The 26,613-nt window shown below is 35.5% G+C and overlaps 5 protein-coding genes across 6 annotated transcripts; 3 read left to right on the forward strand and 2 right to left on the reverse strand.

Annotated features, from left to right (window-relative positions):
• Positions 1 to 444: 444 nt before the first annotated feature.
• On the forward strand, positions 445 to 4,871 carry LOC112785635 (uncharacterized). Its single transcript, XM_025829088.3, has 14 exons — positions 445 to 1,124; positions 1,259 to 1,435; positions 1,558 to 1,682; positions 1,770 to 1,905; positions 2,159 to 2,308; positions 2,416 to 2,469; positions 2,596 to 2,691; positions 2,767 to 2,826; positions 3,008 to 3,082; positions 3,189 to 3,242; positions 3,530 to 3,631; positions 3,725 to 3,940; positions 4,104 to 4,211; positions 4,443 to 4,871. Exons 1-14 carry the CDS (start codon positions 702 to 704, stop codon positions 4,584 to 4,586), a joined length of 1,920 nt encoding a protein of 639 aa, XP_025684873.1. The 5' UTR covers positions 445 to 701; the 3' UTR covers positions 4,587 to 4,871.
• Positions 4,872 to 5,173: 302 nt separating this feature from the next.
• LOC112785645 (ABC transporter G family member 3) lies at positions 5,174 to 10,180 on the reverse strand. Its single transcript, XM_025829097.3, has 12 exons — positions 9,518 to 10,180; positions 8,258 to 8,860; positions 8,087 to 8,166; positions 7,633 to 7,919; positions 7,357 to 7,528; positions 7,153 to 7,266; positions 6,943 to 7,071; positions 6,635 to 6,826; positions 6,443 to 6,529; positions 6,088 to 6,360; positions 5,904 to 6,011; positions 5,174 to 5,578 (listed from the first exon to the last, which is right to left on the reverse strand). Exons 2-12 carry the CDS (start codon positions 8,736 to 8,738, stop codon positions 5,330 to 5,332), a joined length of 2,172 nt encoding a protein of 723 aa, XP_025684882.1. The 5' UTR covers positions 8,739 to 8,860; positions 9,518 to 10,180; the 3' UTR covers positions 5,174 to 5,329.
• A 4,324-nt stretch (positions 10,181 to 14,504) lies between these two features.
• On the forward strand, positions 14,505 to 19,111 carry LOC112785653 (cell division cycle protein 48 homolog). Its single transcript, XM_025829101.3, has 9 exons — positions 14,505 to 14,735; positions 14,868 to 15,033; positions 15,425 to 15,653; positions 16,193 to 16,959; positions 17,147 to 17,368; positions 17,464 to 17,535; positions 17,636 to 17,917; positions 18,133 to 18,492; positions 18,644 to 19,111. Exons 1-9 carry the CDS (start codon positions 14,707 to 14,709, stop codon positions 18,935 to 18,937), a joined length of 2,421 nt encoding a protein of 806 aa, XP_025684886.1. The 5' UTR covers positions 14,505 to 14,706; the 3' UTR covers positions 18,938 to 19,111.
• Positions 19,112 to 21,589: 2,478 nt separating this feature from the next.
• On the forward strand, positions 21,590 to 23,889 carry LOC112785671 (uncharacterized). 2 transcript variants are annotated; one of them, XM_025829117.2, is made up of 5 exons: positions 21,590 to 22,159; positions 22,432 to 22,586; positions 22,882 to 23,036; positions 23,119 to 23,239; positions 23,644 to 23,889. In XM_025829117.2, exons 1-4 carry the CDS (start codon positions 22,111 to 22,113, stop codon positions 23,204 to 23,206), a joined length of 447 nt encoding a protein of 148 aa, XP_025684902.1. In that variant the 5' UTR covers positions 21,590 to 22,110; the 3' UTR covers positions 23,207 to 23,239; positions 23,644 to 23,889. The 2 variants fall into 2 exon arrangements, with proteins under 2 accessions (XP_025684902.1, XP_025684907.1); XM_025829122.2 differs by having other exon boundaries at positions 21,946 to 22,159; positions 22,937 to 23,036.
• Positions 23,890 to 23,989: 100 nt separating this feature from the next.
• LOC112785663 (high affinity nitrate transporter 2.4) lies at positions 23,990 to 26,079 on the reverse strand. Its single transcript, XM_025829110.2, has 2 exons — positions 25,107 to 26,079; positions 23,990 to 24,886 (listed from the first exon to the last, which is right to left on the reverse strand). Exons 1-2 carry the CDS (start codon positions 26,030 to 26,032, stop codon positions 24,208 to 24,210), a joined length of 1,605 nt encoding a protein of 534 aa, XP_025684895.1. The 5' UTR covers positions 26,033 to 26,079; the 3' UTR covers positions 23,990 to 24,207.
• Positions 26,080 to 26,613: the final 534 nt, after the last annotated feature.

Below are 26,613 nucleotides of genomic sequence, written 5' to 3' on the forward strand. Positions count from 1 at the left end.
TGCAACATTGATACACAGGCAATGGTTTTACATGGATCCCAAGACAAGAAAATTCACTGGCTCATGAAGTAGCAAAAATGACTTACACATGCAACCTACAAACTAATTGGAGCTTCAACTCTCCAACCCTCCTCAGGCTATAATAAAAATCATCGAGGAGGAATCACAACTCTGCAGGGCTTAACTTCATAGACATAGGAGGGATCCAATTTGAAGCGCGGGGCGTCGAGATTTTGCAAGAGCTTCTCATTGCTTCTAGCAACTTTCAGGGGTACAGAAGAAGGACATCAATCAGCTTCACAATCCAATGAATCCTCATAGTTGGTGCTGCATCATTTGAAGGAAAAAGATAGGAAGATGTGTGTGTGCTTCAAAATAGATTGAATGAATTAGGATTTTTAGGTTGGGTTGGAATTGGGCAGATTAAATGAATTAGGATATTTAGGTTGGGCTGGGATTGGGCTGTGTTGTTCTTTTGGGTAGCTCGGGCCTTAATGGCCCTTGTCCAAAAAAAAAAAAACTCATTTGTCTACTTAAACACACGAGAACGAGAAGATACGGTAGGTTAAAAAAAAAAATCAAAATATTAGGGTTTCACCTTTTCACGGTTTTAGTGGGAGTTTGAAACTCATTGTTCCTCATTTACAGAAAAGTAGAAAACAAACACCGAACCAACTCTTCCAACCGCCAATCCTTTCCATATGTCTTCTCACGGCCACGGCGCCTCCTCCGCTGCGCCTGTGGCGGAGCATTTCCTATCGTCTGGTCGGAGATCCGAGAAGCTGAGCCTTTCAACACTCCAATCGAAGATGAAATGCGACCCGGAGAGTTACTTATCGGAACTCGACGACCTCCAGGGACAGTTCAATTCCTCCCTTGAGGTCTTCGAGCAGAAAGCTGCCATGAACTTCGCCTCCATCACCGGCATCGGCAGTGATCCCACCGTCGGCAAATACCTCGGCGATAGGGCAATGCTCCTCGCACACGTCACCCCTCTCTACCCGGAACACCTCGCCAATTTCCCCGCAAAACTCGCCACTTTGATCCGTTGCGCCGCTCGCCATCTCCCGTCGGGTCTCCGTTGCCGCCTCGCCCAAGCTTTAATTCTCCTCGTCAATCGGAAGGTTTCAATTTTCGAATTTCGCAACTAATCTGATTCGAGTTAGAGTCAGTTGACTACAAGATACGGAAACAATGGAACTGTTTAAATTCTGAAAAATGTGATGTTGTAGTGATTTTTTCATTTGAATTTTGGCAGATTCTTGATATTGGTGAAACTCTGTCGTTGTTCATGGAGCTTCAAACCTTAGGTGACAGGATGTTGAAGAAGCTGGCATTTGATCACGTCATTCACAGTATTAAAGGCATGAACCAGAAGCATAAGAACGAAGCGAAGAACCGTGCTCTGCAAAATGTCTTGTTTTCAATGCTGCAGGTCTCATTTAATGGGAGTTGAACCTTTTGGTTATGCTAGCTTTGTGGTTTCCTAGCTTGATTATGCTTGTTGAACAATTTGAATGAATGTTTGTGTCTTTGTCTTTGTCGTTTTTTCAAAAGGAAGAGGATGAAGTGCGGGCTAAGACAGCATTGGTCACACTGTGTGAACTTCACAGAAAAAAATATTGGTTTGACGAGAGAACAGCTAATGCAATTTGCACTGCTTGTTTCCATCCAGCATCGAGGTTTTTATTTTCCCCTTTATATCTTGTGGTTGGGTGACTGTTTTGAAATTATGATCTTGGCTTAAAGATAGTTTTTGGTGTTATTAGGATCATGAGAGCAGCTTTATTGCTTCTACTAGATTATGAGAAGATTGAAAATGACAGCGACAGTGATGAGTCAGATATCGAAGATGAAACCAAGGAATCCCCTCAAGTCATCCTTAGTAAGGAGACAATTTATAAGGTGAGGTTGATTGATAGCATCAGTGCATTTTTTATTTTATTTTATTTGTTTAATTGGCTGCTTTCATATACATGTTTCTGAAGCATACTAGAAAACTGTATAGGTAAGTTGATAGGAAAATGTTGGCGATACGATTGTTAGGTGCCTTTGTACATGCATAGTTGCATGCAAATTGAAGCTTGTTTTTGAAAGTAATTGCTGAACTTGGCACTTTCTATAATTTATAATTTATGGTCATTATTACAAATTTCAGGCAAACCACCAAGGAACAGCAGCTAGCAAAAAGAAAAAGAAAGCCAAACTAGAACGTGTCATGCGCAGGATGAAAAGAAGGCAACGCCTGTCGACTGAGAGGAACAATAACAGTTATTATTCACCACTTAACCATCTGAATGATGCACAGGTTCATAAAATTTTGTTTCGTCATTGTAGATATAAGAGATAAGAGAGCGTTTGGATTTGGATTTCGGTTTGTTTGATCAAGAACACTATTGCACATGGCCTGTGCAGGGTTTTGCTGAGAAGCTATTGTCACGTTGTCGCAAATGTAATGAAATATTTAAGGTGCATATTCTAATTAAAAGGGAAAAAAAACTTTCTTTAACGTTGTAACTGATCATATATAACTTTTCTTTGTGTTATGGTTATGCAAGATTATATATTTACTGGTTTTGACAATTAATATGTTAGGTTAAGATGATGATGTTGAAATTGATTGCTCGAACTGTTGGGGTTCACCGGTTAATTTTGTCAGACTTCTATCCATTTCTTCAGAAATATATTCAGGTATTGTATTTGAAAATTTGGTGAAATTTGGTATGTGTATGTACCGAAGTGTGACCCTTCTCACTATGTGATCAGCCCCGTCAACTGGACATTACGAATTTGTTTGCTGTAGTGGTTCAGGCTTGCCATGACAAGGTACAGTATGCTTGTGATTTTTCTTAATCAAACTGTTTTGATTCGTCTCTTCTTATTCTTTCTTTTTTTTTTTTTTCCAAATCAGAATTTGATTATTTTGTAGGTTTATCATTTATTCTAGGTTGTTCCCTTATGTTATTTTATATCCTATCTATCTCACATGAGCTGTATCTGAATCCAGGTTCCTCCTAATGATGTTGAGCCCTTGTTCAAGCAAATAGTAACTGAGTTTATACATGGTCGCGCTCGTCCTGAGGTGATCCTTTTTGGTTTGCTTAATGTTTAATATTAGTAGATATTTTTATTTCCATGGTCCGGGCACTGAACTTTGATATTTTTACGAATCTCATTGATATTTTAAGGCTATCACTGTTGGACTAACTGCAGTCAGGGAAATATGCATGCGGATGCCATTGGTACTACTTCATAATCCTCCTATTTGTGCATATATGCTTTTTAATAACTTTACTAGCAATGAGCATTGGCTTAACTTGTGAGAATCATACAGTGTTGGCTAATTGGCCTTGAGTTCAATTCCTACACGTGCTCCTTCATTTTTAGTTTCACAGTAATAACTCTTTTAGCTGGATTGTTGCATACTCTGACCTTGGAATTGGAGAATGCCCCCTCTACTCTTGAACTTCTATTACCAATGTCCTGTGCATTGTTAAGTTCCTCCTTTATTATGGATTTTGGAATGTAGTTAATGAATGAAGACTTACTACGAGACCTTGCTTTGTATAAAAAATATCGTGAGAAGGCAGTTTCAGTAGCAGCTCGATCTCTGATTGGCTTATTCAGGGAGGTGATTATCCTCTTTGCTCCTTTCTTTTTGTGCATGTTGGTAAGCAAGGTACCATATGTCTACACAATTTAATTCATAATGTTGGTTTTGCAGCTTAACCCTTCACTGTTAGTTAAGAAAGATCGAGGCTGGCATATTGAAGTTTCCGAACAGGAAGATGATGATGATGTGCACACTTCTGGTGATGATGAAAGTGTAGGTACGAATAGAAGAAAGAAAGACCCAGCAAAGAAAAGAAAGTTTGCTGATTTCCAAGTTCCAAATTCTGATCAACTAAGTTTGAAGCGAGTAGACAGCGCGATGTTTGAAGTAAGTACTTTAGGTTGTCTAAATTGGTATCTGGATGATATCTATCTGCAATCTATGCAAAAAGAGAAAAACACAACTATAACTAAATGAGATGGTGTTTCTGTTGTGGTTTTTTTAAAATTTCATACTACCCTCTGATTGAAATTATTCATGCACCTTCTAGGTTCATGTAAAGCGAAGGCGGAGCAAGGAAGAAAGGTCTGCATTGGCTAAAGCAGGAAGGGAGGATAGAGGAAAATACCTTCCTAGAAAAGCTGCAAATCAGAAAAAGGTATGTTAGCAGTTCATTCTTGTAAATTTTTTTTTGGACTTTTGAAATGCAATGAATTTTAATCAAATATGCATATCTTAAACTTGGTAGTTGATTCCATAACTTTTTATAAAGAAAGAATAAACTATCCAGGTTATGTGTGAATTCGGAAAGTTTAAAAGGGAAAAATTGATGTTAAATGATTTTGATTGCATTCAACTAAGTTTTGTTTTTATTGTTCATTTCAAACAGACGGGTGGACTCAGCAACGGTCAGAAGGAACGCAAGAAGAAAATGCCAGTGGTTGCAAAGAGAGAAAAGGTTGCAAAATCTCACCTAGAGAAGAAGAAAAACAATCAGCGTGCAGGGAAACAGTTCCGAGGAAGGAAAGCGTGAATATGATGACTTATAAATTTACTAATGTTATTTAATTTTTTGTTCAGCCAAAGAACCATGCTTAGCTTTTCAATTACACCATACCCCTATTCTTAGCTTCCCATTCTTTATAGCCAATTTTGATTTTTGTTTGAGGGCATTTTTAAATTCATAGTGGTGGTTACTTTGATAATAATTTCGTGAGCTTAAATAATCAAACGATTATGTTTTGAACCGTGAAATAATGGTATATGTATTTCGGCTTAATATCTTATTAAAACCACGTACATGACATTTTTGGCCAAACTAATTTTGCTGATGTTGGATTCTCTATGAATATGAGAAATTTCTGAGAACAAGAATCAAAACTCATCTGCTATTTGGTATTTGATGTTGAGTCATCTTCGACTTGAAGAAAACAAGTTAATGCTTACTAAATGATCCTTGAAACGATGAAGCATTAAATAAAAAGAATTGAATTTCAGGGGAGGTTAGTGTATACTTTATCATGCATAGCATTACCTAAGCTCAAGGTAGGTCAATGCAATTCACCAGAGAAAACCACAAGAATCTTGAGAAAACCACAAGAATCTTAAGATCTGGTGCAATTGTGGATTGAGAATGAGATTCATTTAAGTAATGACCAAGAATTTTATGAGACATATCCAGCTACAAAAATTCATGATAAACTCAACTGATATAGGAAATGCAAAATAGATCAAAAAGAATTTAATTGTACAATGCAACTATGCAAGTAAGCCAAATCAACTAGTAAATTCTGTACCTACTCTTCGACACCTACAACTAATAAGCAGAGATGATTTTCTGCATAATAAAATGAACACAAGAAAACGATAAACAACTGCCATGAGAAACAAAACCAGCAAATTTGACCACTTTGAATTGGTGTCAGAAGAGATGTCATAGATGTTTTGGAGAGCTTGAAATCCTGATATGGTCCTCACCTCCCCAATTGAAAAGGTGCTTCCTAGGTACTCATTCTCCAATAGACCCTACAATGAGAAAATTGCAATTATTGCTTTAATGCAGACTATAGAAAACTAGTTTAACTTAAATCTATGTTATGATTTAGAATTTTACAAAAGAAATAGTGGATTTTATGAATCCTATCTCCTGAAATCTTAAGTAGTTGGATCGAAACACATGAATGGTTTTATATTCTACTCGCGTTCCCACATAAGAGGCATGAGATTTTGTTGTTTTCACTGATTTCTTTCTGATATCATGAAAAACAAGTAACAAATTGACAACAAGGTAGTACTTTTGAACTAAAATTGAAGCAAGGAAGTGTAGAAATAGAAAATTTCTGAAACTTACCTGAATAGAGTATGTATGAAAGGATATATATGACATTGGATATATCCACACTGGTCCAGGCAAATCATTTCGGATTCTAAGATAGCCAGCGGAAAGCATCATCACTACCTGAAATGGCATGCAAGTAATACAATTTTATTAAAACTAATGTTAGATATGACATTGTTCCAAATACTAGACTCACCTGAATGCACAAAGTTGTTAAGAAACTCCAGAAGATATCTTGCCATAAAGTAGCAACAAGTAGCATAAGTGCTTCACTTGCTAAGAGAGACATGAAAATGTTGAGCACAAAGTACATTAAGAAGTTGAATTCATCTCTCAGCCCTACTAGGAAGTAGAAAACTAGACTTGATGAAATGGAAATGAGGAAAAGGAATGGCATGCTGGACAAGAATTGTCCAAGTAAAAATACTAGTGCACTTGAATGCTGGTTAGATTCTTCACATTCATACATCTGCAATATGAGTAAACAGCTTATCATCAGCAACATTTTGAAAGATTAGAGAGTTAAAACTGTTAAAAAAATCCATGATTACCTTGATTTCTTTAATAAGTCCAGGCAGGCCGGCAATGCTTAGAAGCGAATAGAATGATACAAATACAAAAATTGCTGTAACTCTAGTCTGCAATGCAAAAGATTATAGAATGTTAAGTCATTTGCATCATGAATTGCAGATGTAAACATGACTTGAAAGATAAAATGCAGTTGACAGGTAGTGTGAACTCACCCCAACTGAAGAAAGCGAGTGCCCCAAGCCGGAAAATATAGTACCAATGCAAAGTGTAAGAAGCATACAGAGAACCAGACGAATCCAGTAATATTTCCACTCCCTTGACATAACCAATAAAGACCTCCATGTCAAGACAGCTATGCGAGTAGCAGCACTAGCTTTGCCTTTGTATTTCAGAGATGGACCTTCCTGGGAACCAAGATTTCTTGTTTTAGAAATAATGTGGATCAAACCAATAAAATAAATCATGATTAATCCAGCTCAAGGAACAAAGGCTTCATGCAAAAGTTAATTATAGTATATACCTTCTCTGTGAGTTTCATAACCATATTTTCAACAGCAGCTGCATCTGCAGATGATTTATATGTTGCTTCAAGTGTGCAAATAGCCACTGCTGTGTCCATGTTGACCGAAGAAAAGTCTCCATTATCATCCTATTATAAATATAATGTTCATAAAATCTCTGTGACAAAAATGATGTAATTTTAGAAGGAAAAGAAAACATATACATTTACCTGCCAGTTTTTACACATTGCAATTATCCTGTCAAAATCTGTATTGATTGCTCGAAGAAAGTGATCGGAAGGACTTTGCATGATAGGGCAGGGAAATCCAGCATTTGAGAAGTGCTTCATCAAAGTAAATAAAGCAGTCAGTAATTACAGAAAAGGGATCATTGAGAACACTGCAACACACTCATTTTCCATAGTCACTTTTACCTGCAAGCAAGCTAATGTTTCTCCAAAAAACAAAGTATTTCCATTCGAAAGAAGGCATATTCGATCAAAAAGGCCAAAGACTTCTGTGCTGCTCTGGTAAATAGTAAAAATAAGAGTGCAGCCACTGCTTGCAAGTTTCTTCAATGTAACCATCATCAAAAGTGCTGAGACACTGAAGAAAAAGAAAATTACTAGATGCCTCTAAAAGTGTAAAATGCAATCAAGCAACTGATGACATTGGATTTTCAAAGAAATCCAGCATAGCAAGAAGAACACCTGTCCAGACAATAAAGAGGTTCATCTATAAACAGGATTTGTGGTCTCATCACAAGCTCCCTCGCAATGCTAACACGTCTTCTCTCGCCGCCGGAGAGGCCTTTTGAATAACAATGTCCACCAATAAGTGTGTTTGCATAATCACCTAAAGACATTGCTTGGATAGCTTCCTCTACCACATTCTTTTTCTGAAATAAGAATCCTGGGAGTTGAAGCAGAGCTGAATAGTACAGAAACTCTCTCACAGTGAGTGATCCAATCAGATTGGTCTTTCTCTCCACAAAACCCTGCAATTCAGAAAATAGCTTCTCATATAACCAAAACTCATTGGTTCATATGTAAACCTGTTCAAGCATGAGTTTATTATAACTAAGCAAATTAAGCTCCATTGGAGTGTTAAACAAAACACAACAAAAATTCCAATACTAAACAGGTAGTGAGATATTGAACTCACATATGATCCATAGGACAAGTGTGATTTCGCCCCATTCACAAACACTTCACCATAAGTCCTAGTTGAAGGATGCAATCTCCCTGAAGTAAAGAAGATCATAATTTCCAATTTAGCTTTAAGCATACAAATACACTTATTATTGAGCAAGGACAAAGCAAGTTGCTTTAAGACCTGCAATGGCGCGTAACAAAGTCGATTTCCCTGATTTAGCAGGTCCCATAATCACAGTCATTGTACCAGGTAAAGCATAACCAGTTGAACTCTTAATAACATTATCAGAGTACTTCCTTTTTCCCTTTATGGTAACAGTCAAATCTCTCCACACAACAGAAGCGCCAACGATCTTATTAGGAAGAACTGCACCCTCCAATATATATGAACCATATGGAGATGCCAAGGAACCACTGTTGAGCTTAGAAAGTGAAGGTGAAGCTGGGGTTGCAACATTGATAGTGTCTCCTCCTCCTTCATCACCTCTAGCTTCAACATCAGTGTCTTCCCATTCAGGTGAGTCCTCAAATGAGATTGGTTGTCGAAGAGAACCCGGCTTTCTAAGGTAGAAGAAGTGACTTGATGGCACCCTACTCGCCGGGCTACTTGCTGATGATGAAGAAGACCGATATGCATCCGATTGAGACTGTATTTCTTCCATGAATCAAAGTCTAAATACCATAGAAATTCAGTACAAGCCGGTTGTTACATTTGCAGCATACATACATTTCTTTTATATATTCAACATTTTCTGATCAATGGAGAATTTCTTTCATCAACCACCTGTCATGCAAGCCACACATTTCAGTTAAAAGTGGTAAAATTTAAGACCAATTTGAAAATCTCAAAATATATCAACCAAAAAGAACTATACAGAACACAAAGTTGGCAAATACAAAGTACAAAACAGCTAAAGTGGTTGATTGTCTTTTCTCTTTTCTTCATCAAGTAAGAACACAACAGTTTAAAGGGACCAGAGAAAGTAAAGCGAGGATCTTTAAACAAATCCAAAAGCTAAATAAAAAATAAATAAAAGGGAAGAAGAAGCGGTGTGAGAAAAATGGGAAAAAACAAAAACAAAAACAAGAACAAAACAGAAGCATTTCTGAACCAGATGAGCTTAGAAGAGAAACATGGCTTCCAGCCAAGAGAGCAAAGCGTGTCTTTTCCTTCCACTAAACAAAACACAAAACCCATGTTTTGTTTTCCATAGAAAATGGTGACAGGGAACAAGAAAGAACCAAACTTGCACCTTCCTAGAATGTAAAAGAACAAAAAGCACTGAGAAAAATGCAAAGATTCCTCTTTTACCTCTGTTACATACTAAAACTGAAGAACCAAGCCAAAACAATGCAGAAAGATGCCACATTAATCTTATGCTAATAAAGCTCTCAGTGCAAATAACAGAACAAAACAGAAAATGGAGAGAAAGAACAGCACCTGGATCTAGCTAAGCATTCAGCTGAGTTGAGCTCAAAGAAGTAGTGAATGTGAAAGCTTTGACAAAGAGAAACACTCAAAGGCAAAGAGAAAGACCAAAGCTTTAAGCTCATATGCTATAAAGACACTGCTGACTGCTCCACTTCAGTGTACTGTGTAAACTTAGAAAATAAATTATTCGATCATGGTTTATATTTTATTTGCTATTAAATAAAAATATAAACTTTGCTTATATTAGTATTTAGTAGTCACACACTCACACTCAAACCTCATCCAGTATTATAGTTTTGTATGCATTTGCTTTTATTTTATCTTTTCTTTTTGTTTTTCTTTACAATAGTTTGTTCTTTCTTTTCCATTTTCCAAAGACCAATATGGAAATGATGTTGCTTCCATGTGCTAATGCCACAATTTCCAGAACCCCAAAATTGAGGGGGCCAGTCCCCTATAATTTGATCACATCAATGATCAACCAACCTTATTATTATTATTATATTTTACTAATAATAACAAAATTACAATAACTGTTTTTGCATAGTATTGTTAATGTTAGAGGCTAGAATAGAAAGCATGAACTATGTACTATATAAATGGATTCATCAAACACAGATAACACAAGTGTGATGTGAAAGTGATGTATGTACCTATGTATCATTCATTTGTGTCTCTATGGATTGTAAATTATAGTTTTTATGGGGAGGGGTGGAGGGAAGTGGTGGGGACAGTTCAATTTAAAATCTTACTTTTAAAAATATAGATTAAAACTTTGAATGGATGATGCATTTAAGAAAATATATTTTTCTAGAAAGGAAAAACTCTTACATAAAAACAAGACTATGGACATGGTTTTGCTCCTAATTTTGTGGAGGTTAAGAGAATGAAAATGGTGATAGAGCCTAATTTTGTTTACTTCTACAACTTTTTGGTGTTTCAAACTAATAAAATATTTATAAAAATTAAAGTCACTAATCACTAATTTTATGTAGACCAAAAATTTAATATATTTTTCTTTATCAATTTTCAAAGTATAATAGTTTACTTTATTGGAGGACAACCCAATAAGCCAAAAGAAATGAAAGAAAGTGTATAACTACTGTTCAACTTTGACAAATGCAAAGGAAAACAAAATATAGCATGATTTTGTGAAGTATTCCAGCTTAAAATGTTGCATATGGTAGGATTTAAATTCTTGACTTCTGTTTAATCGAATAGTATAATTTTGTTAGATATTTTTGGATTTGACAAATTAAAAATTAATTCGTCGTAAATTTAAATTTTATTTAAGAATTGATTATTATATACCTATGATAAGATTCCAACTCTTGATTCATATTTAATCGAACGAATAAAGGGAACACACTAATAATTCAAATAGTTCACATACATAGCATGATTTGTCAAAAAGAAAAATGCTTGAAATATATAAATTATATATAAGGCTGAAGCAAGCACGTAACAGATAACAAGAGATTTTGTTGACAAAAGTAAATAGAGGGTTCTGTTACTGTATTTGTACTTTGGAGTGGCTTATGGCATGATCAGCTGTCCAATACCATAATGTTCAATAATGATTACATTGACAACTGAAAAGTAATCATCATATAAATGTGATCTTAATGAAGAAGTTTCTTCTCTGAGGGGTCACTTGCTTAAGTGCTATATGAGTTGTGTACAAGGAAATGAATAATAATGAAAACATACATATAACCGTTGGTATATGGGTACAATTGATAGCATTCATCGTGCATAATGATGAACACTCTAATCATAGTTTGCAGTAGAATGCTTACTGGAGACGTTTATTCAATACAAGACTTGTTTCTTAAGTTAAAAAGGATAACAATCTTCATTTGTTGGAGATTTCAGATTTGCAATGATAGTGAAAATATGGAAAGTTATATATAATATATTTTAAAAATTTGGAAGGAGTACTTTTTTTTTTTGACTTGGCCTTGGGCCAGAGAACTGACCCAGCCTAAAAGGAGTAATTTATTTATTTATTTATTTGTTTGGACTGAAGACAAAAACATTTTGAACCATGAATTATGGGCGAGCCCATGTTTAATTCATCAAGAACAAAAAAGAACATGAATTAGGCCTATCCCAGGAGAACTGTTGTCCATCATAGATAAACGCAAATGTAAGAAAAATTAGCCCAAAATGCGCAACGGGACAGCAAATTGTTTTAAAATAAAATATTGAAACGAATAAGACTAAACAAAAACAAATATGGATTTGCAAGTTCAAAGGGTTCAATATTTATTCAAAAAGCAATTAGCTCATTATAATACATATTTAATTTTTGAGAATTACTACTCAAATTGATCTACGAAATTACATTTGTATTTCAATTTAGTAGAGTTAATACTCAAAATAGTCTTTTGCAATTTAAACTCCAATTCAATTTAATCTTTTAATTTTTAAATAACTCAATTTATATTTTAAAATTTTAAGGCATGACTTAATCGGACTCTTTCCTCTATTTTTGTTATTGAAAAAATGACATTGCATATTTAGTTGAACAGAAAGTAAAGGTTGAACAGTTAAAAGATCAAATTATCCATGTCAACCTCCAAATAAATGGCTAGAGTTTCATCTCGACAACTTCAACTTCTTCTCTGAAGCACCTTTTTTTCCCACTCAACTACCGCTCTTTTTTTATTTTCGTCTTCTTTTTCATTTTCGTCTTCATCGTTCTCCATTTTATCATATTTTGCCACCAACACAATTATAACCACTCTCTCCCCCTTCAACACGATCCCACAGAGCGTGTACCACACCACTTGCCATCTCCTCTAAATCGAGGCACTTCTCACAATCACCGCTCTCCTCCGCAAGCCCCACATTACACGCACCCTTTTGAGTCTCGCACACCTATGCAATGTCGTTGTATACTCTTTTGATTTTTAATCACTTCAATAATACCTGAGACACTTTTCTGTACCAACATCGTGATCCAAGCTTATTCTAATAGTCACATTCCTCATCAACCTCTTGCTTTTTTCTTTTATTTTTTGCACAATTATTTTTTCAACAACTACACCTTTATTCCTTTGACTGATTTCTGTATTAAGATGGATTGCCTTCAATTTGAGAGGAAGTGCCACAGTCAAACCCGGAGCGGCTAACTTGAGTCACATGTTAAACTTTTAAACTACAATTTAGGTCAATTAAAAATGGGAAAACTAAATTGAATCGAACAAATTTCAGTGGCCATTTTGAATATTAACTCATTTTAGTCAACAAAATTTTGATATATTCAATATAAGTATGTGAATATTCAAGTGTAGTTAACTTTATGTAAAGTTAATAATTAAAAATTATTAAATAATTTAATTAATTTTTATTAAATTATCATCTTACGATTATCAATTTTACATAAAATTGACTACACCTGAATTTTTAATATATGCTTATTAACTCAAGTTTAGAATAATTATTCTTCACATACAAGTGTTTTTTTTCATACAAGTCTTTACAAATCATTTATATTCATGCGTTTCGTGCCGTTACTGCACGTTATTAACTTCTCGTTTCATTTTTTTTTGTTATCGTCATCATCAACACCACCTCTTCCTCCTTCTTTTTTCATTGAAATTTCTTATCATCCTATTATTATTTTGAATCCAATCAAGTGGTTGAGGTATAGTTCAATTCAGAAAAAAAAGTTGTAACATTAGAAGAAATATTTTTCTGTATTTGCAGTAAATTTGGGTGTAATACGAAGATATTTAAGTGAATTTTTAAGAATTTTGGATGTATTTTTGTTCTGATTATGCATAATTCAAAACTCTTCCTCTTCCTCATCCTCATCTTTTACTGCTTATTCTTTTTTATCATCATCACCATCTTCTTCTTCATTTTCTCTTATTCATCTTTTTTCTTTTTGTTTTATCTTTTCAAATTTCTTTTTTTTACTCTCTTAACAAGAATAAAAATAAAAAAAATTAAACAAAGAAGAAAAAGAAACACATTATGCTGCAAAATTATTTGGAAGATGATGAACTCACATTCATTTAACTAAAAGAAAGAAAGATATAGGAAAAAAAAGAAGAAGAAAAGAATGCAGCATTAGAGAAAATATTTTTTCGTATTTGCAGCAAATTTGGGTGTAACACGAAGATATTTGGGTGTAACACAAAAATATTTGGATGTATTTTTAGTTTGATAAGTTCTGCAAAATTCAAAACTCTTTATCTTCCTCCTCCTCATCTTTTACTGCTTCTTTTTTTTTTCTTATTCATATTTTTTTGTTTGTTTTATATTTTCAAGCTTCTTCTTGTTTTACTCTCTTAACAAGAATAAAAACAAAAAAAATCAAACAAAAAAGAAGAAGAAACAAAAGAAAGATGATAAATTTACATTTATTTAACTAAAGAAAGAAATAAGGAAAAAAAGAAGAAGAAAAAATGCATCAAATTTGGGTGTAACACGAAGATATTTGGGTGTATTTTTATTCTTATAAGTTCTGCATAATTTAAAACTCTTCCTCTTCTTCCTTCTCATCTTTTATTGCTTATTCTTTCGCATCTTCTTATTTCGTTTTCTTATAATTCTTCTTAAAAGAAAAAATCAAACAAAAAAAGGGTATAATGTTACAAAATCAATAAAAAGAAGAAGAGAAAAAAATGCAACAACAATACAATAACAAGAACCACAATGATGATGAATCATGTGGAAAAGAAGAAGGAATGCGAAGAAAAAGGAGGAAGAATGCAACAAAGAAAGAGAAGAAAAAAGAGGAGAAAAAAAATTGTTTCTCATTTTAACGTACTCTTTCAATTGAAAGTTATTTTTATTGAATTTAGATTAACTTGTATAGATTTATATGTCAAAAAAATTTATATATATAATAAGTCTCAATTTAAAAAAAGATAATTTGACTTTTGAAATAAAATTGTTTAAATCAAATTTAATTTGTATAAAGAAAAGATAAGATTAGAATCTTTTACCCACTATATATTAACTTGTCCCATAATAATCCACTAATCCGCATAAAACAGTCCAAAAGTTATAAGTTTGTCCCAATTATTTTTCTTGCTGAACAAACCAGCCGAAAATAAATAGTAATAAAAATCGGAAATTAAATAAAATTCAGTTTTTGCTTCTGCTGTTTGTTCTTCTGCAACTCTCAACTCTCATCTCTTTTCTCTGCACTTTTCTGATCTTCCGATTCCACCAAATTGCCAATGTCTCACCAGGGCGAATCATCCGACTCGTGAGTCAACTTGTTCTCTCAGATATATTCGCCCCAAAAATACTTCTTTTTCTCTTATTAATGTTTTCGTTTCCAGGTTAAGTTTGCCCCAAAAAATTCAAATAAAAATCTTTTTTTCTTTTCTTTTCTTAGGAAATCGGGGAAGAAGGACTTCTCCACCGCGATTCTCGAACGCAAGAAGTCGCCGAACAGATTGGTCGTCGATGAAGCCGTCAACGACGATAATTCTGTCGTGGCCATGCACCCACAGACAATGGAAAAGCTCCAACTTTTCCGCGGCGACACTATTCTCATCAAGGTCACTTCTTTGAACCTTTTCGGTGGTTTGCAATCTAGTTCCCAAACATGGATTTCGTTTATTTTGTGAAGAAATTGTGTTGTCTGTTTTAAGGGTTTAGCTTAAACATACTAATGTTTTTGGGATCAAAAGGAGAAAGGAAAACTTGGTTTATGCCCTATTCTAATCCTCTCCGTGTGTTTGTCTTTAATCAATTTTCAAGTTCTCTGCTTGTGTATTATGTTGAAACTTATTATTTTTAATTGAATTGAAGTTTGAAACTTTTATTTTTTTGGACTTGTTTGGTGAGCATTTTGGTGTTCTGTGCTAGGTTATTTGGTCATTGTGCTGTGTTATTATGTGATGTCTTCCAGGGGCTTGTGTGGTTTGTGATGTTTGATTTGTGGTGCAGGGAAAGAAAAGGAAGGACACTATTTGCATCGCACTTGCTGACGACAATTGCGAGGAGCCCAAAATCAGGATGAACAAGGTTGTGAGGTCCAATTTGAGGGTTCGTCTCGGTGATGTTGTGTCTGTGCATCAGTGCCCTGATGTTAAGTATGGGAAACGAGTCCACATTCTGCCTATCGATGATACTGTCGAAGGTGTCACTGGAAATCTGTTTGATGCTTACTTGAAACGTGAGTTTCTAGCCTGCTTTGCTCTTATGTTGCAGAGAACAGCATAGTTTCGGTTATTATGACTTATGACTGCTTCAGTAGTAAATTCTGATTTGTTCTGGGACTTTCCTCCATACGATAGATTACCTTTTGAGTATGGTTTTATTTTATTGAAGTGCTTTATTGCTGAACTTTAAAATTGGATCCTTGCTTCATGAGTTGATGATATTCATAACGATATTATGAAGTTTTTCTTTTCTCTTCTGTCGTGATTATAGTGAGTTGACTTGTTATCTTTCTTTTTGTTGGAACTCCTTTTTCTGTAGCTGCCTGGACCTTATGCTGTCTATTTTATGAATGCATATTTCTGTTGACTACCTTTTGTATATTGTGATATTTTACCACATTGATCTATTTGTAGAATCACCTTTCCACCTGATTCTACGCATTTCAAGCTGGAATTTTACATATCTGGGGAATTTTTTTTATTTTAGTTTTGTGTAAGCCTATGTGATGGAAATGTATACTAACATGTTAATTATTTGTTTTATAACTTGAAGCTTATTTCTTGGAGGCTTATCGTCCTGTCAGAAAAGGAGATCTATTCCTTGTCCGAGGAGGGATGAGAAGTGTAGAGTTCAAGGTCATTGAAACTGATCCTGGGGAGTATTGTGTGGTTGCTCCAGACACTGAAATCTTCTGTGAAGGTGAACCCGTGAAACGGGAGGATGAAGAAAGGCTGGATGAAGTTGGATACGATGATGTGGGTGGTGTTAGGAAGCAAATGGCACAGATCCGTGAGCTTGTAGAGCTTCCACTGAGACATCCTCAGCTTTTTAAGTCGATTGGTGTGAAGCCACCCAAGGGAATTTTGCTCTATGGACCCCCTGGCTCTGGAAAGACACTAATTGCAAGAGCTGTTGCTAATGAAACCGGAGCTTTCTTCTTTTGTATTAATGGTCCAGAGATTATGTCCAAATTGGCCGGAGAGAGTGAAAGCAATCTCAGGAAAGCATTTGAAGAAGCAGAAAAGAATGCTCCGTCCATCATATTTATTGATGAGATTGATTCGATTGCACCCAAGCGGGAGAAGACAAATGGTGAAGTTGAAAGGAGGATTGTTTCACAACTATTGACTCTTATGGACGGATTGAAGTCTCGTGCACATGTTATTGTTATTGGTGCAACAAATCGTCCAAATAGCATTGACCCAGCATTAAGAAGGTTTGGTAGATTTGATAGAGAAATTGACATTGGTGTTCCTGATGAAGTCGGTCGACTTGAAGTCCTTCGCATACATACCAAGAACATGAAGCTTTCTGATGAGGTAAATAGAGAGCATTTGTAACTTATATTGGTGTTTAAAGTTGTTTTCCATGCGTTTACATTTTTGTATGGATCCAAATTTTGCAATCTGTTAAGTGTTTGTATATTCACTTCTATCTTTTTTCCAGTTTATTCATCGACATCCTTAAATATTTTGTGGTTCAACTATTCTGATTCTTTTACTGTAGGTTGATCTGGAGAGAATTTCAAAAGATACTCATGGGTATGTTGGTGCCGACCTTGCTGCTCTTTGCACTGAAGCTGCTCTGCAGTGCATTAGGGAAAAAATGGATGTCATCGACTTGGAAGATGAGACTATTGATGCTGAAGTGTTGAATTCAATGGCAGTTACAAATGAGCATTTCCAGACTGCCCTAGGAACAAGCAATCCATCTGCCTTACGTGAAACTGTTAGTAGTTTTTTTGTTAATTTTAGAATATTATCAAGTTTTAGGCTTTCTGTATGTCCCTCTGTTTTTTCCAAACTAATTCCCTCTGTCCACAGGTTGTTGAGGTGCCTAATGTCAGTTGGGATGATATTGGAGGCCTTGAGAACGTCAAGCGGGAGCTGCAAGAGGTCATACTTATTATTTTTTATTTTTGGTATATGTAATTTTGCGGCGTTCCATAATTCTGTATCATCTTAATCTGAAATCATCTTGCTTTTGTGGATGCAGACTGTTCAATATCCAGTAGAGCACCCAGAAAAGTTCGAGAAATTTGGTATGTCACCATCTAAAGGAGTCCTCTTCTATGGTCCTCCAGGATGTGGAAAAACTTTGTTGGCCAAAGCAATTGCTAATGAATGTCAAGCTAACTTTATAAGTGTGAAAGGCCCGGAATTGCTTACTATGTGGTTTGGTGAAAGCGAAGCCAATGTTCGAGAAATTTTCGACAAGGCTAGACAATCAGCTCCGTGTGTTCTCTTCTTTGATGAGCTCGACTCCATCGCCACTCAGGTTTGCTTTTTTGGCTCATTCCTAGTTTGCTATATTAGTATGCCTTTTGATATTGAATTTAGTTCTGATTGTACTCTATGGTTTAAGCTTAATGCCTTATCGTTGCTCATGCAAGTTTGGGAGAAAATGCAACGACCCCATGGTGTCACTAAGAATTGGATGTGATAGTAACTTCATGATTTTCGCATATGCTTATCACTTTGTCATTGTTGCAGAGAGGAAGTAGTGTCGGGGATGCTGGTGGTGCTGCCGATAGAGTTTTGAATCAACTTCTGACAGAAATGGATGGCATGTCTGCCAAGAAGACTGTATTCATAATTGGGGCTACTAACAGGCCAGACATCATTGATCCAGCACTTCTTCGGCCAGGCCGTCTTGATCAACTGATCTACATCCCTCTTCCCGACGAGGAGTCTCGTTATCAGATCTTCAAGGCGTGCATGAGGAAGTCACCTGTCTCAAAAGATGTCGATTTGAGTGCACTTGCCAAGTATACTCAAGGCTTCAGTGGTGCTGATATAACAGAGATATGCCAGCGAGCATGCAAATATGCCATAAGAGAAAACATAGAAAAGGTACGTTTATGAGTCTGGATTTTTGGAGTGCAAGGGAGAAAAGAGAAGGGATTGATGTAAAGCTTTACTCTTTAGTTCTTTGCCCTTCAAAACCAAAACTCAAACAGCAACTTGGAAACCTGACCTTGTATATTTTTATGGTTTCTTTCAGGACTTGGAGCGAGAGAGGAAGAGGAGAGATAATCCAGAGGCCATGGATGAGGATGTGGATGATGAAGTTGCGGAGATCAAAGCAGGCCATTTCGAAGAGTCGATGAAGTATGCACGTAGGAGTGTGAGTGACGCTGATATCCGCAAATACCAGGCATTCGCTCAGACCTTGCAGCAATCCCGCGGGTTTGGAACGGAGTTTAGGTTTCCAGAGACTGGAAGTAGGACCACTGGATCTGCAGACCCGTTTGCAACTTCTGCTGGTGGTGCTGATGAAGATGATCTTTATAGTTAGGTTCTCTAATAATAGAATGATGTATTTGAGTCTCACATGTTTAGGTCAAAAGATGCGTTTGTAAACTTCTGAAACCTGTTGCATATTTAGCATTTCACATACTCATAGATTAACCCTGCATTGTTACCAGTTTTAATAGAATTCAGATACAGGTCCTTTTGTTATGTTAGAAAATTTCTGATATGTTAAAAAAGATAATCATGCCTTCGATTGCTACTTAACCATGAAATTCAGTCTTTATACATGGCTACTTAATTAAACAACGCTATGAGGGATTACAAAATCTTATTGGTTAGAGATTATATTTTATTATTACCAACTTAAAACTACCAATTATGGTTCAAAAACTACTCTGCATAAAGAACTAACATCTTTGAATTATTCTGAAGTTATGTTTTTTATACTTCCATGAGACAGGTTATTTTAACATTAAATCTTTGAACACCGGTTTGATATTCATTTTATAACCTTTGGCTTTTGGTGTGCTCCTATCATTTTTTTTAATGTTATTTGAACTTTTTTTTTTATGGATACTTTTGGGTGCCATTCATTTTATATAATTCATCATTATAAACAATGTAGCCTCAACCTACTTGAATGGATATAAAAATTTTGGTGATTGATAATTTTATTTAAATACTAAAACTCATGTTAGTATGAATTTTAGTTACGTGAAATTCTTATTCACAAGCTAGGACAATATGCATGCCATACTCATAGTAATGGCTTAAAAAAAATATTTATCATACTCTTTCTTCACAATATTGGACCAACATATCTTAGCATTCTATACACATAACAGGAAAAAAGGAAACTTAAGATCATCTTGTTCTTGCCTATCCACATCACTCAAAATTGAAATATATAATATATCAACCACAATGCTCATAATAAAGAAAAGAAAGAAGAAAAAGGCACCATCCATGAGCCAAGCAAAGCAAAAAGACACAACTATTTTCTCATGTTCCAACCTCAGAAAAACCATATATAAGAAAAGCAGTGATTGAAGTCTCTTCCATTGAACAATATCATATCTTCAAGCTTAAGGATTCTTTGAGTGCATTATTCCAGAACAGCTTAGTGTATCATAGTTCACAAATCTGCTTGGAGCAGAGTTATGGCGAAACCCTTTCGGCAAGCAATTACTCACTTGTCTCCCATTGAAGACATTCTTGTTATTTTGCTTATCCGGCATCACAAGAGTACTCTCTGCTTCTTCTTCAGGCAAGAACATCGGCCTAGTAACCATGCTCGGCGCGCTACGGGGAATGATCACCCTTGAGGCATTAGCCATACTCATGCATAGAAAATTTAGTGCAAGGAAGAAGATATAAAGGGCCACAAGAAAAGAAACATGTGTAGTAGAAGTAGTAGTAGTAGGCATTTTCAAGTGTTGTGTTTGTGTTGTTTGAAGAAAGAAGAGGATTGTGAGAGGCTTATAAGGTGGATTTTTGAAGCAAAAGGGTCTTAAATGGGCTCGTGAATAGGGTGATGGATGCAGATATATATGCAGATACAGCTAAGTTTTATAGTACAAAGATACATAACTTTGTGTGTTGTGGTGGAGGTGAGTTGGTGAGAGAGAGGTGGTGAATGAGTTTTTTCTCTTTTGATCTGTGCAATAAGGAAGGATGCTCGTGAGTTACTTCATCTTATTTCCACAACTCAAGTCAAATTTTTTTGTTCCTGTTCTTGCCCCTAAATCCAAGTTGTATCTTCCTTCTTTTTGTTTACAAAACAACATTGTAATTTCAACCCTTTCCACAGTAGTTATAATAGTGTTAGACAACTTTTATTACAATTAATAGTTGAAGAGATAAACCACTTGACTTCATAATGAAAAATAGTTGAGATTGTGTCAGGTAATTGGGGAACTCATTAAGCCTTCATATAATGCTGACTTATGTGTGTTTAGTTTCTGGTTTTGTCATTTATTAGAATTGAATCCAATTAACAAACTTGTGTAATAGTGAATAACACCACCATAGTCTTTACATCTCATTTAAATGTTTGGTGGCCTAATAGGAAAACAAGTCTCATCAATCTTCTTCCGGAGTGGTAGTTTTAACTTCTTAAGCTTTAAAATATAACATTAATGTATCCATACTAATTCAGAAGTGGTTGAATATGATGTAACTTACCCTAATAATTAACAATCTTCCACCTAAAAAGTTGCAATTTATTAATACTAAAGTCATGATATACATAAGAGGATATTGAATTAGACTATTCAACTGCAAGCCAGTGTTTATTTATAGATTGTGTTGTGTGGTTTCAAGTTTGTGAAATGTGAAACTCTAAGCATAATTAGTTAAGTTGGGTCTGAAATTGAATAGCCTGCACTCTAACAATAGTGACATTAATAACTACCCAAAACTAAAATGGAATAGGAATTTAGAATCTACCAGAAGAATTTACTGAGAGTGAAAGGTCATAAAGGTGTGTAAAACATTACCATTTATTATTCACAATGTTAATTGGTAATTTTTTACAATGAGATGAGTTTGATTGAGAAAAATTAACAAGGAGCGTTAGTGAGTATGAAACTAAAAGGGATCACAAGAGTTGGCAAAGACTAAAGACTTGATTTGCTTTGGTCACGTGATCCATGTCACCACTTGGACTTACACTTTGTTCTAAGTTCCACCAGCTAAGAAAATATTTGTCGGTTCATTTCAATCTCTTTTGCTTTGTTAAGGTTTAATAGAAATGTCTTATTTCAAGTCTATAATTCTATATGATACTAATATTGTACGGGAAGGTGTTTAATAAAACAATATTTCTAAAACTTTATAAGTACCAACTAATGAATTGTATAATAAAAAAAAAATATTTTATAGATCAATAACATAATAAATTTTAAAAAGAGTAACACATTAATATTTTATTCTTAGTATACTTACCACATCAGTATTTTAATTTATTACATCAGATTTAATAAAATAAATTAATAGTAGTAACCAGAATATTTTTTTATTTTATAAGAATAATATTTTTTTAAGAAAAAAATTGTTGTTTTATTCCTTTTCAGTTTTCTCTTTCTTCTTAGACTTGGAGGAAAGGAGGCAAAGGGATAAGGGAGCAGAACAGAGAGAGAGAGAGAAACAGAGAGTAATAGTTGGTGGACAGAACAGAACAGAACACAACACAAGAGAAGAAGACAGTTATCTTCAATGGATCTTGTCATGCACCACCTTCCTTCACTTCCCTCCTCATCCAACAGTTAAGATATTATTTTCTTCCTCCTCTTCTTTTTTTTTTTTTTAATTATTATTATTATATGTAAAATTAGTATGTTATGTGTTAAACTCAATGGAGAATTCTGAAAATTAAGTCACGGGGAATTCATGTGCTTTCATGATGCTACCGTTGCTTTTGCATGGTCCAATTGAATGCTGTCACATACTGTGAATTCCTCAAGGTTCATGGATATACCTATGTCTTGAATTTTATAGAATTATAGTCCTCAATTTGTTGTTTCCTTGATTGAATAGATGTAAAGTCACAACAATTGCAAGGAAGGAGATTATCCACCGTGTCCTTTGCATTGCCTGAGACAGCAGCTTCAGTGGCAGTTACTGCAACCCTTGTTGCTGCAGCTGCCACTCTTCTTGTAAACAGAACCAAATCTTCTGATTCTTCAACACAGGTAAGTAACCAAATCTTTCCAAACATAATTATGCTTATCTTAATTAGTAGAGGTAACTATATTCTTATTAGTATGTTAGTTGTTAATAGTATACATTGTGTACTACACTATCAAAAATACTATCTCTACAGAAAAAATCAGTTATTATATATTCGTGTACAAATATTTTATACGATTAGCTGATTTGGTAGCTGATTTTTTGCGTAATATAGCATGGTTGCTGCATTATATTGCTACCTTTTTCATATGACTAGTGTTAATTTGTGTAAATCAAAATCAAATGTGTTTATTAAAGGTTGAAATTAAAGTGAAAGTCTGTGAAGATTGTGGAGGTTCTGGTATATGTTCAGAGTGCAATGGAGAAGGATTCGTGCTCAAGAAACGATCGGACGAAAGCGCAGAGAGGGCAAGATCACAAGCTAAGAACATGGCTACTCGATTCACAGCAGGGTACTATTGTTTTTCCTCCTCTAACCTCCCTTGTTTAATTTCTCTAATTAATAGCTTAGTTATTGAACTATATATGTTATAGGCTTCCAAAGAAGTGGAGCTATTGCACAAAGTGCTCTTCTAGCAGATCCTGTTCAACCTGTGATGGAACTGGCAAATTAAGCTACTAAACTTCAAGATTTAGATTCAGATGCCATAATCTGGTAACTGATTAGTTAATTTCTAATTAGCATTTTACTTTATGTATTGTTACATGAAGCAATTGCTTGTGTAAATATCTTGTATTTGTTAAATTATTAAGCTAGTGTTGAACTTGGTGACGCATTTATTTATGGTGGATACTCTTATGATGACATCTTCACACGGAGATAGCATTGTGAACCATTAGATGAGTTGATAAAGTTGACTAAATATATTTGATTAACTATCTAAAAATTCACAATGTCATCTTCATATAAAAATGTCATCATGTGAGTATTCCCATTTATTTATATTTATATATAGTTTGTATTTGTCAGTTTGTGTTTGTGCTTGTTGTGTTTGTCTTTCATCACACTCGGTACCTTTTTGTCTCTGCTACATAAACGCTTACGTTGTTTTTTTGCAGTCCCAAAATCTTGGAATTGAATGAATTATAGAATGTGGCTTGAAGCAAACGACACGTACAGTGGTTAACCATTTTTTTTCTTAAGCTTGATTGCGTGAAGATGAGTCACTCTTGTAAGCATTATTTGAACATAGTTGTTAGTTTTTAGTGAAAGTACGAGGAGCCAATGAAATATTTATACAATGTGTACAATGGAGGTTTATGGATTATTAGAGATATAATTATTAGTGTTATATTTTTTCATCAGCTGAAGCTTTTGGGATGAGTGGTATCATGACATGATATTAAAGCATTAGATCCATATAAAATTGATAGTCGATAGTTTTTAAATAATAATTTAGTCAAATTTATTAAATTATTTAACGATTTCCATCTATCAATTTCATATCAAATTAACTGTATAAGGTGAGTTCTCAACTTATTTTTAATACATATTATATCTCATATGCTTGCACCACAAATTGAAGCACCTAATCTAAAAAACAGATTCCCTTACACCCAAACTTTATCAAATAAAAAAGAACCTGAGATTCTTCAACTTGAATTCGTTGATTATTATTATTATTAGACATTATTATTATCATGGGTAGGGGTTGTGTTGGGTGGAGTTGGTGCAGATGCAACACGCTTTCCTCTCTCAGATCTGCTATTCTCAGCAAACTTAAGACTACCTTGGTGCAAACCCTTCTGCTTCTCTTCTTCATTCCATTCAGAAGTGTAATAGTATTCTTCAGTGCATTTCTCTGCATCTTTTGAAGCAGGGAAAAACATGCTACCCCATTGAGGAAAATGAACCAGTGTCACCGGCAAAGTGCATGCCACAATCATGCCACCCATCAACGACAGCCCGGCCGACGTCGAGAACCGGTTCGTTGAGAAGAAAACCAGCTGAGTCAACCCTGAACCGAAGTTGCCCCCTGCACCGGTGAGCCCTGAGATGATTCCAAGGGATCTTCTTGAGATGAAGGGGACGATGCCGAAGGTTGCGCCGCATGCGGCTTGTGCTCCCACGGAGAAGAGAATCATCGCCACGATGGCTATTGGCAGAGAGTTGGCCCGCCCCAGCCATATGCAGAACACACCGCCAAGGCTTTGGAGGATCCATAGGGCCCAAAGCCTGCCCCTCATACCAAACAACCGGGCTGCAACATCAGATGTGTATCCACCAAATGGCCGTGCTATGATGTTTGCCATTCCAAATGTTGCTGCTATCATTCCAGCTGTGTGTAGCTTCAGATTAAACCTGCATTACAATTTCATTCATTATTAGTTTCTTTTAAGGAGAAATGCTGAGTGCCATCAACTTTTGTGATTTGTAGTCATTAAATAGTCATAAATGATATTTCATCCAAAAGTATAAATTATTCACTTTTTTTTGCTGGTTAAATGCTTGTCAGAATTTAATAAAATTGTTGACCCTTTAAACTTTTCCTTTTGTTTATAGAATATTACTTAGTACAAACCTGTCATAGAAATATTCGGCAATTACGTTGTCAGTGGTAAGTTCAACTCCCATGGAGTAACCATACAAAAGGGCAAAGACCCATGTCCTGTAATTTGTGATGGCATACCACAACACCTTTGAGAATTTGTCTTTGGAAACATCCCCCTTCTTTTGCAAGCTACCAAGGTTACCATCAGGCAAATCTTGTCCTAGGGTTAACACCATGATCCCCATTATAACATGCAAGAAACCGGGTACAAAGAACGCAATCCTCCATGCAGTGAATGGAGTTGATCCAGCTTTTCTAATCACCTCATAAACCAACGGCATTATCAACTGGGTGGCTCCGCCACCCATGTTCCCCCACCCCGCCGCAGTTCCATTCACAAACCCTATGATCTTACTATTAAACATTGTACTCATCCAATACTGGCACGACACGAATGTTGCAAGCGAAAACCCTATCATGAACCGCACCGCTATGTATCCTGCAGCGTCGTTAACAAACGACATGCAGAATACAGTCGGCGCGGTTAACATGATAAGGAATGCGCAGCCGTATCGCGGCCCTAAGAGGTCGCAAACTGCACCCATTGTGAGCCTCGAGAATATGCTTCCCGAGACAGAGGCAACACCGGCGTTGCCGATGTCTACCTTGGTTAGGTTTAGGTTGTCCCGGATTATGGGGACGAGAGGGGCGGCGGCGAAGGTAGAGACGAAGCAAGTAAAGAATGATATCCATGACAAGTGGAAGGTTGTCATGTGAGGATTGGCTAAGGAGAAGATCTTGAAGACTTTGGCCTTGTGCTCTGAATCCACGGGCAAGGCGAAGTTGGCCGTGGTGTCGGTGGGAACCATTGGGGATGAGACGGAGGATATGAAGGTTTGTTCTCTTCCGGTTACTCCATGCATGGAGCTTCCCGGAGATCCTTCAATTTCAGGCATTGTATAAATGAATATAATGTATGTATATGATGAGAGTGAGAATGGATGGATGAAGTTGTGTGAAGGAGTGGGGAGGGTATTTATATTGTAGAAAGCGTTGACAATGGAGGATCGGAGAAAGTAGTAAAATATAATTACGTCATCACATTTCGCCGCAGAGAGTCCCATGGTATATCCCAAAGGTTCATGTACATACATGACGTAATATTAGCTACCTATACATAGAGATTCTACGGTACACGTACATATACTTAACTACTTATTAAGGTAATTAAACACATCATTCTTTTTCTTTTAACAAGTAGTACCTCAACTTCGCATGCAAGTGGGAGTATTCAGAAAAAACACACAAGTAACATGTATTTTACGCTGGAAAGTCAAGTACAGTCAATTTTAGGTGAAATTGATAATTAAAAATCGTTAGATAATTTAATTGATTTGACTAAATTTTCATCTAACGACTCTCAACTATTAATTTTATGTCAAGTCGACTGTACTTAAATTTTCACTCTATTTTATAATAAGAGGAGTATTAGGAACCAAGAGAATTTATGATGTATAGCCATCAATTAACCATCATC

Source organism: Arachis hypogaea, chromosome 3 (genome assembly GCF_003086295.3).
Source record: "Arachis hypogaea cultivar Tifrunner chromosome 3, arahy.Tifrunner.gnm2.J5K5, whole genome shotgun sequence".
Taxonomy (NCBI): Eukaryota; Viridiplantae; Streptophyta; class Magnoliopsida; order Fabales; family Fabaceae; genus Arachis; species Arachis hypogaea.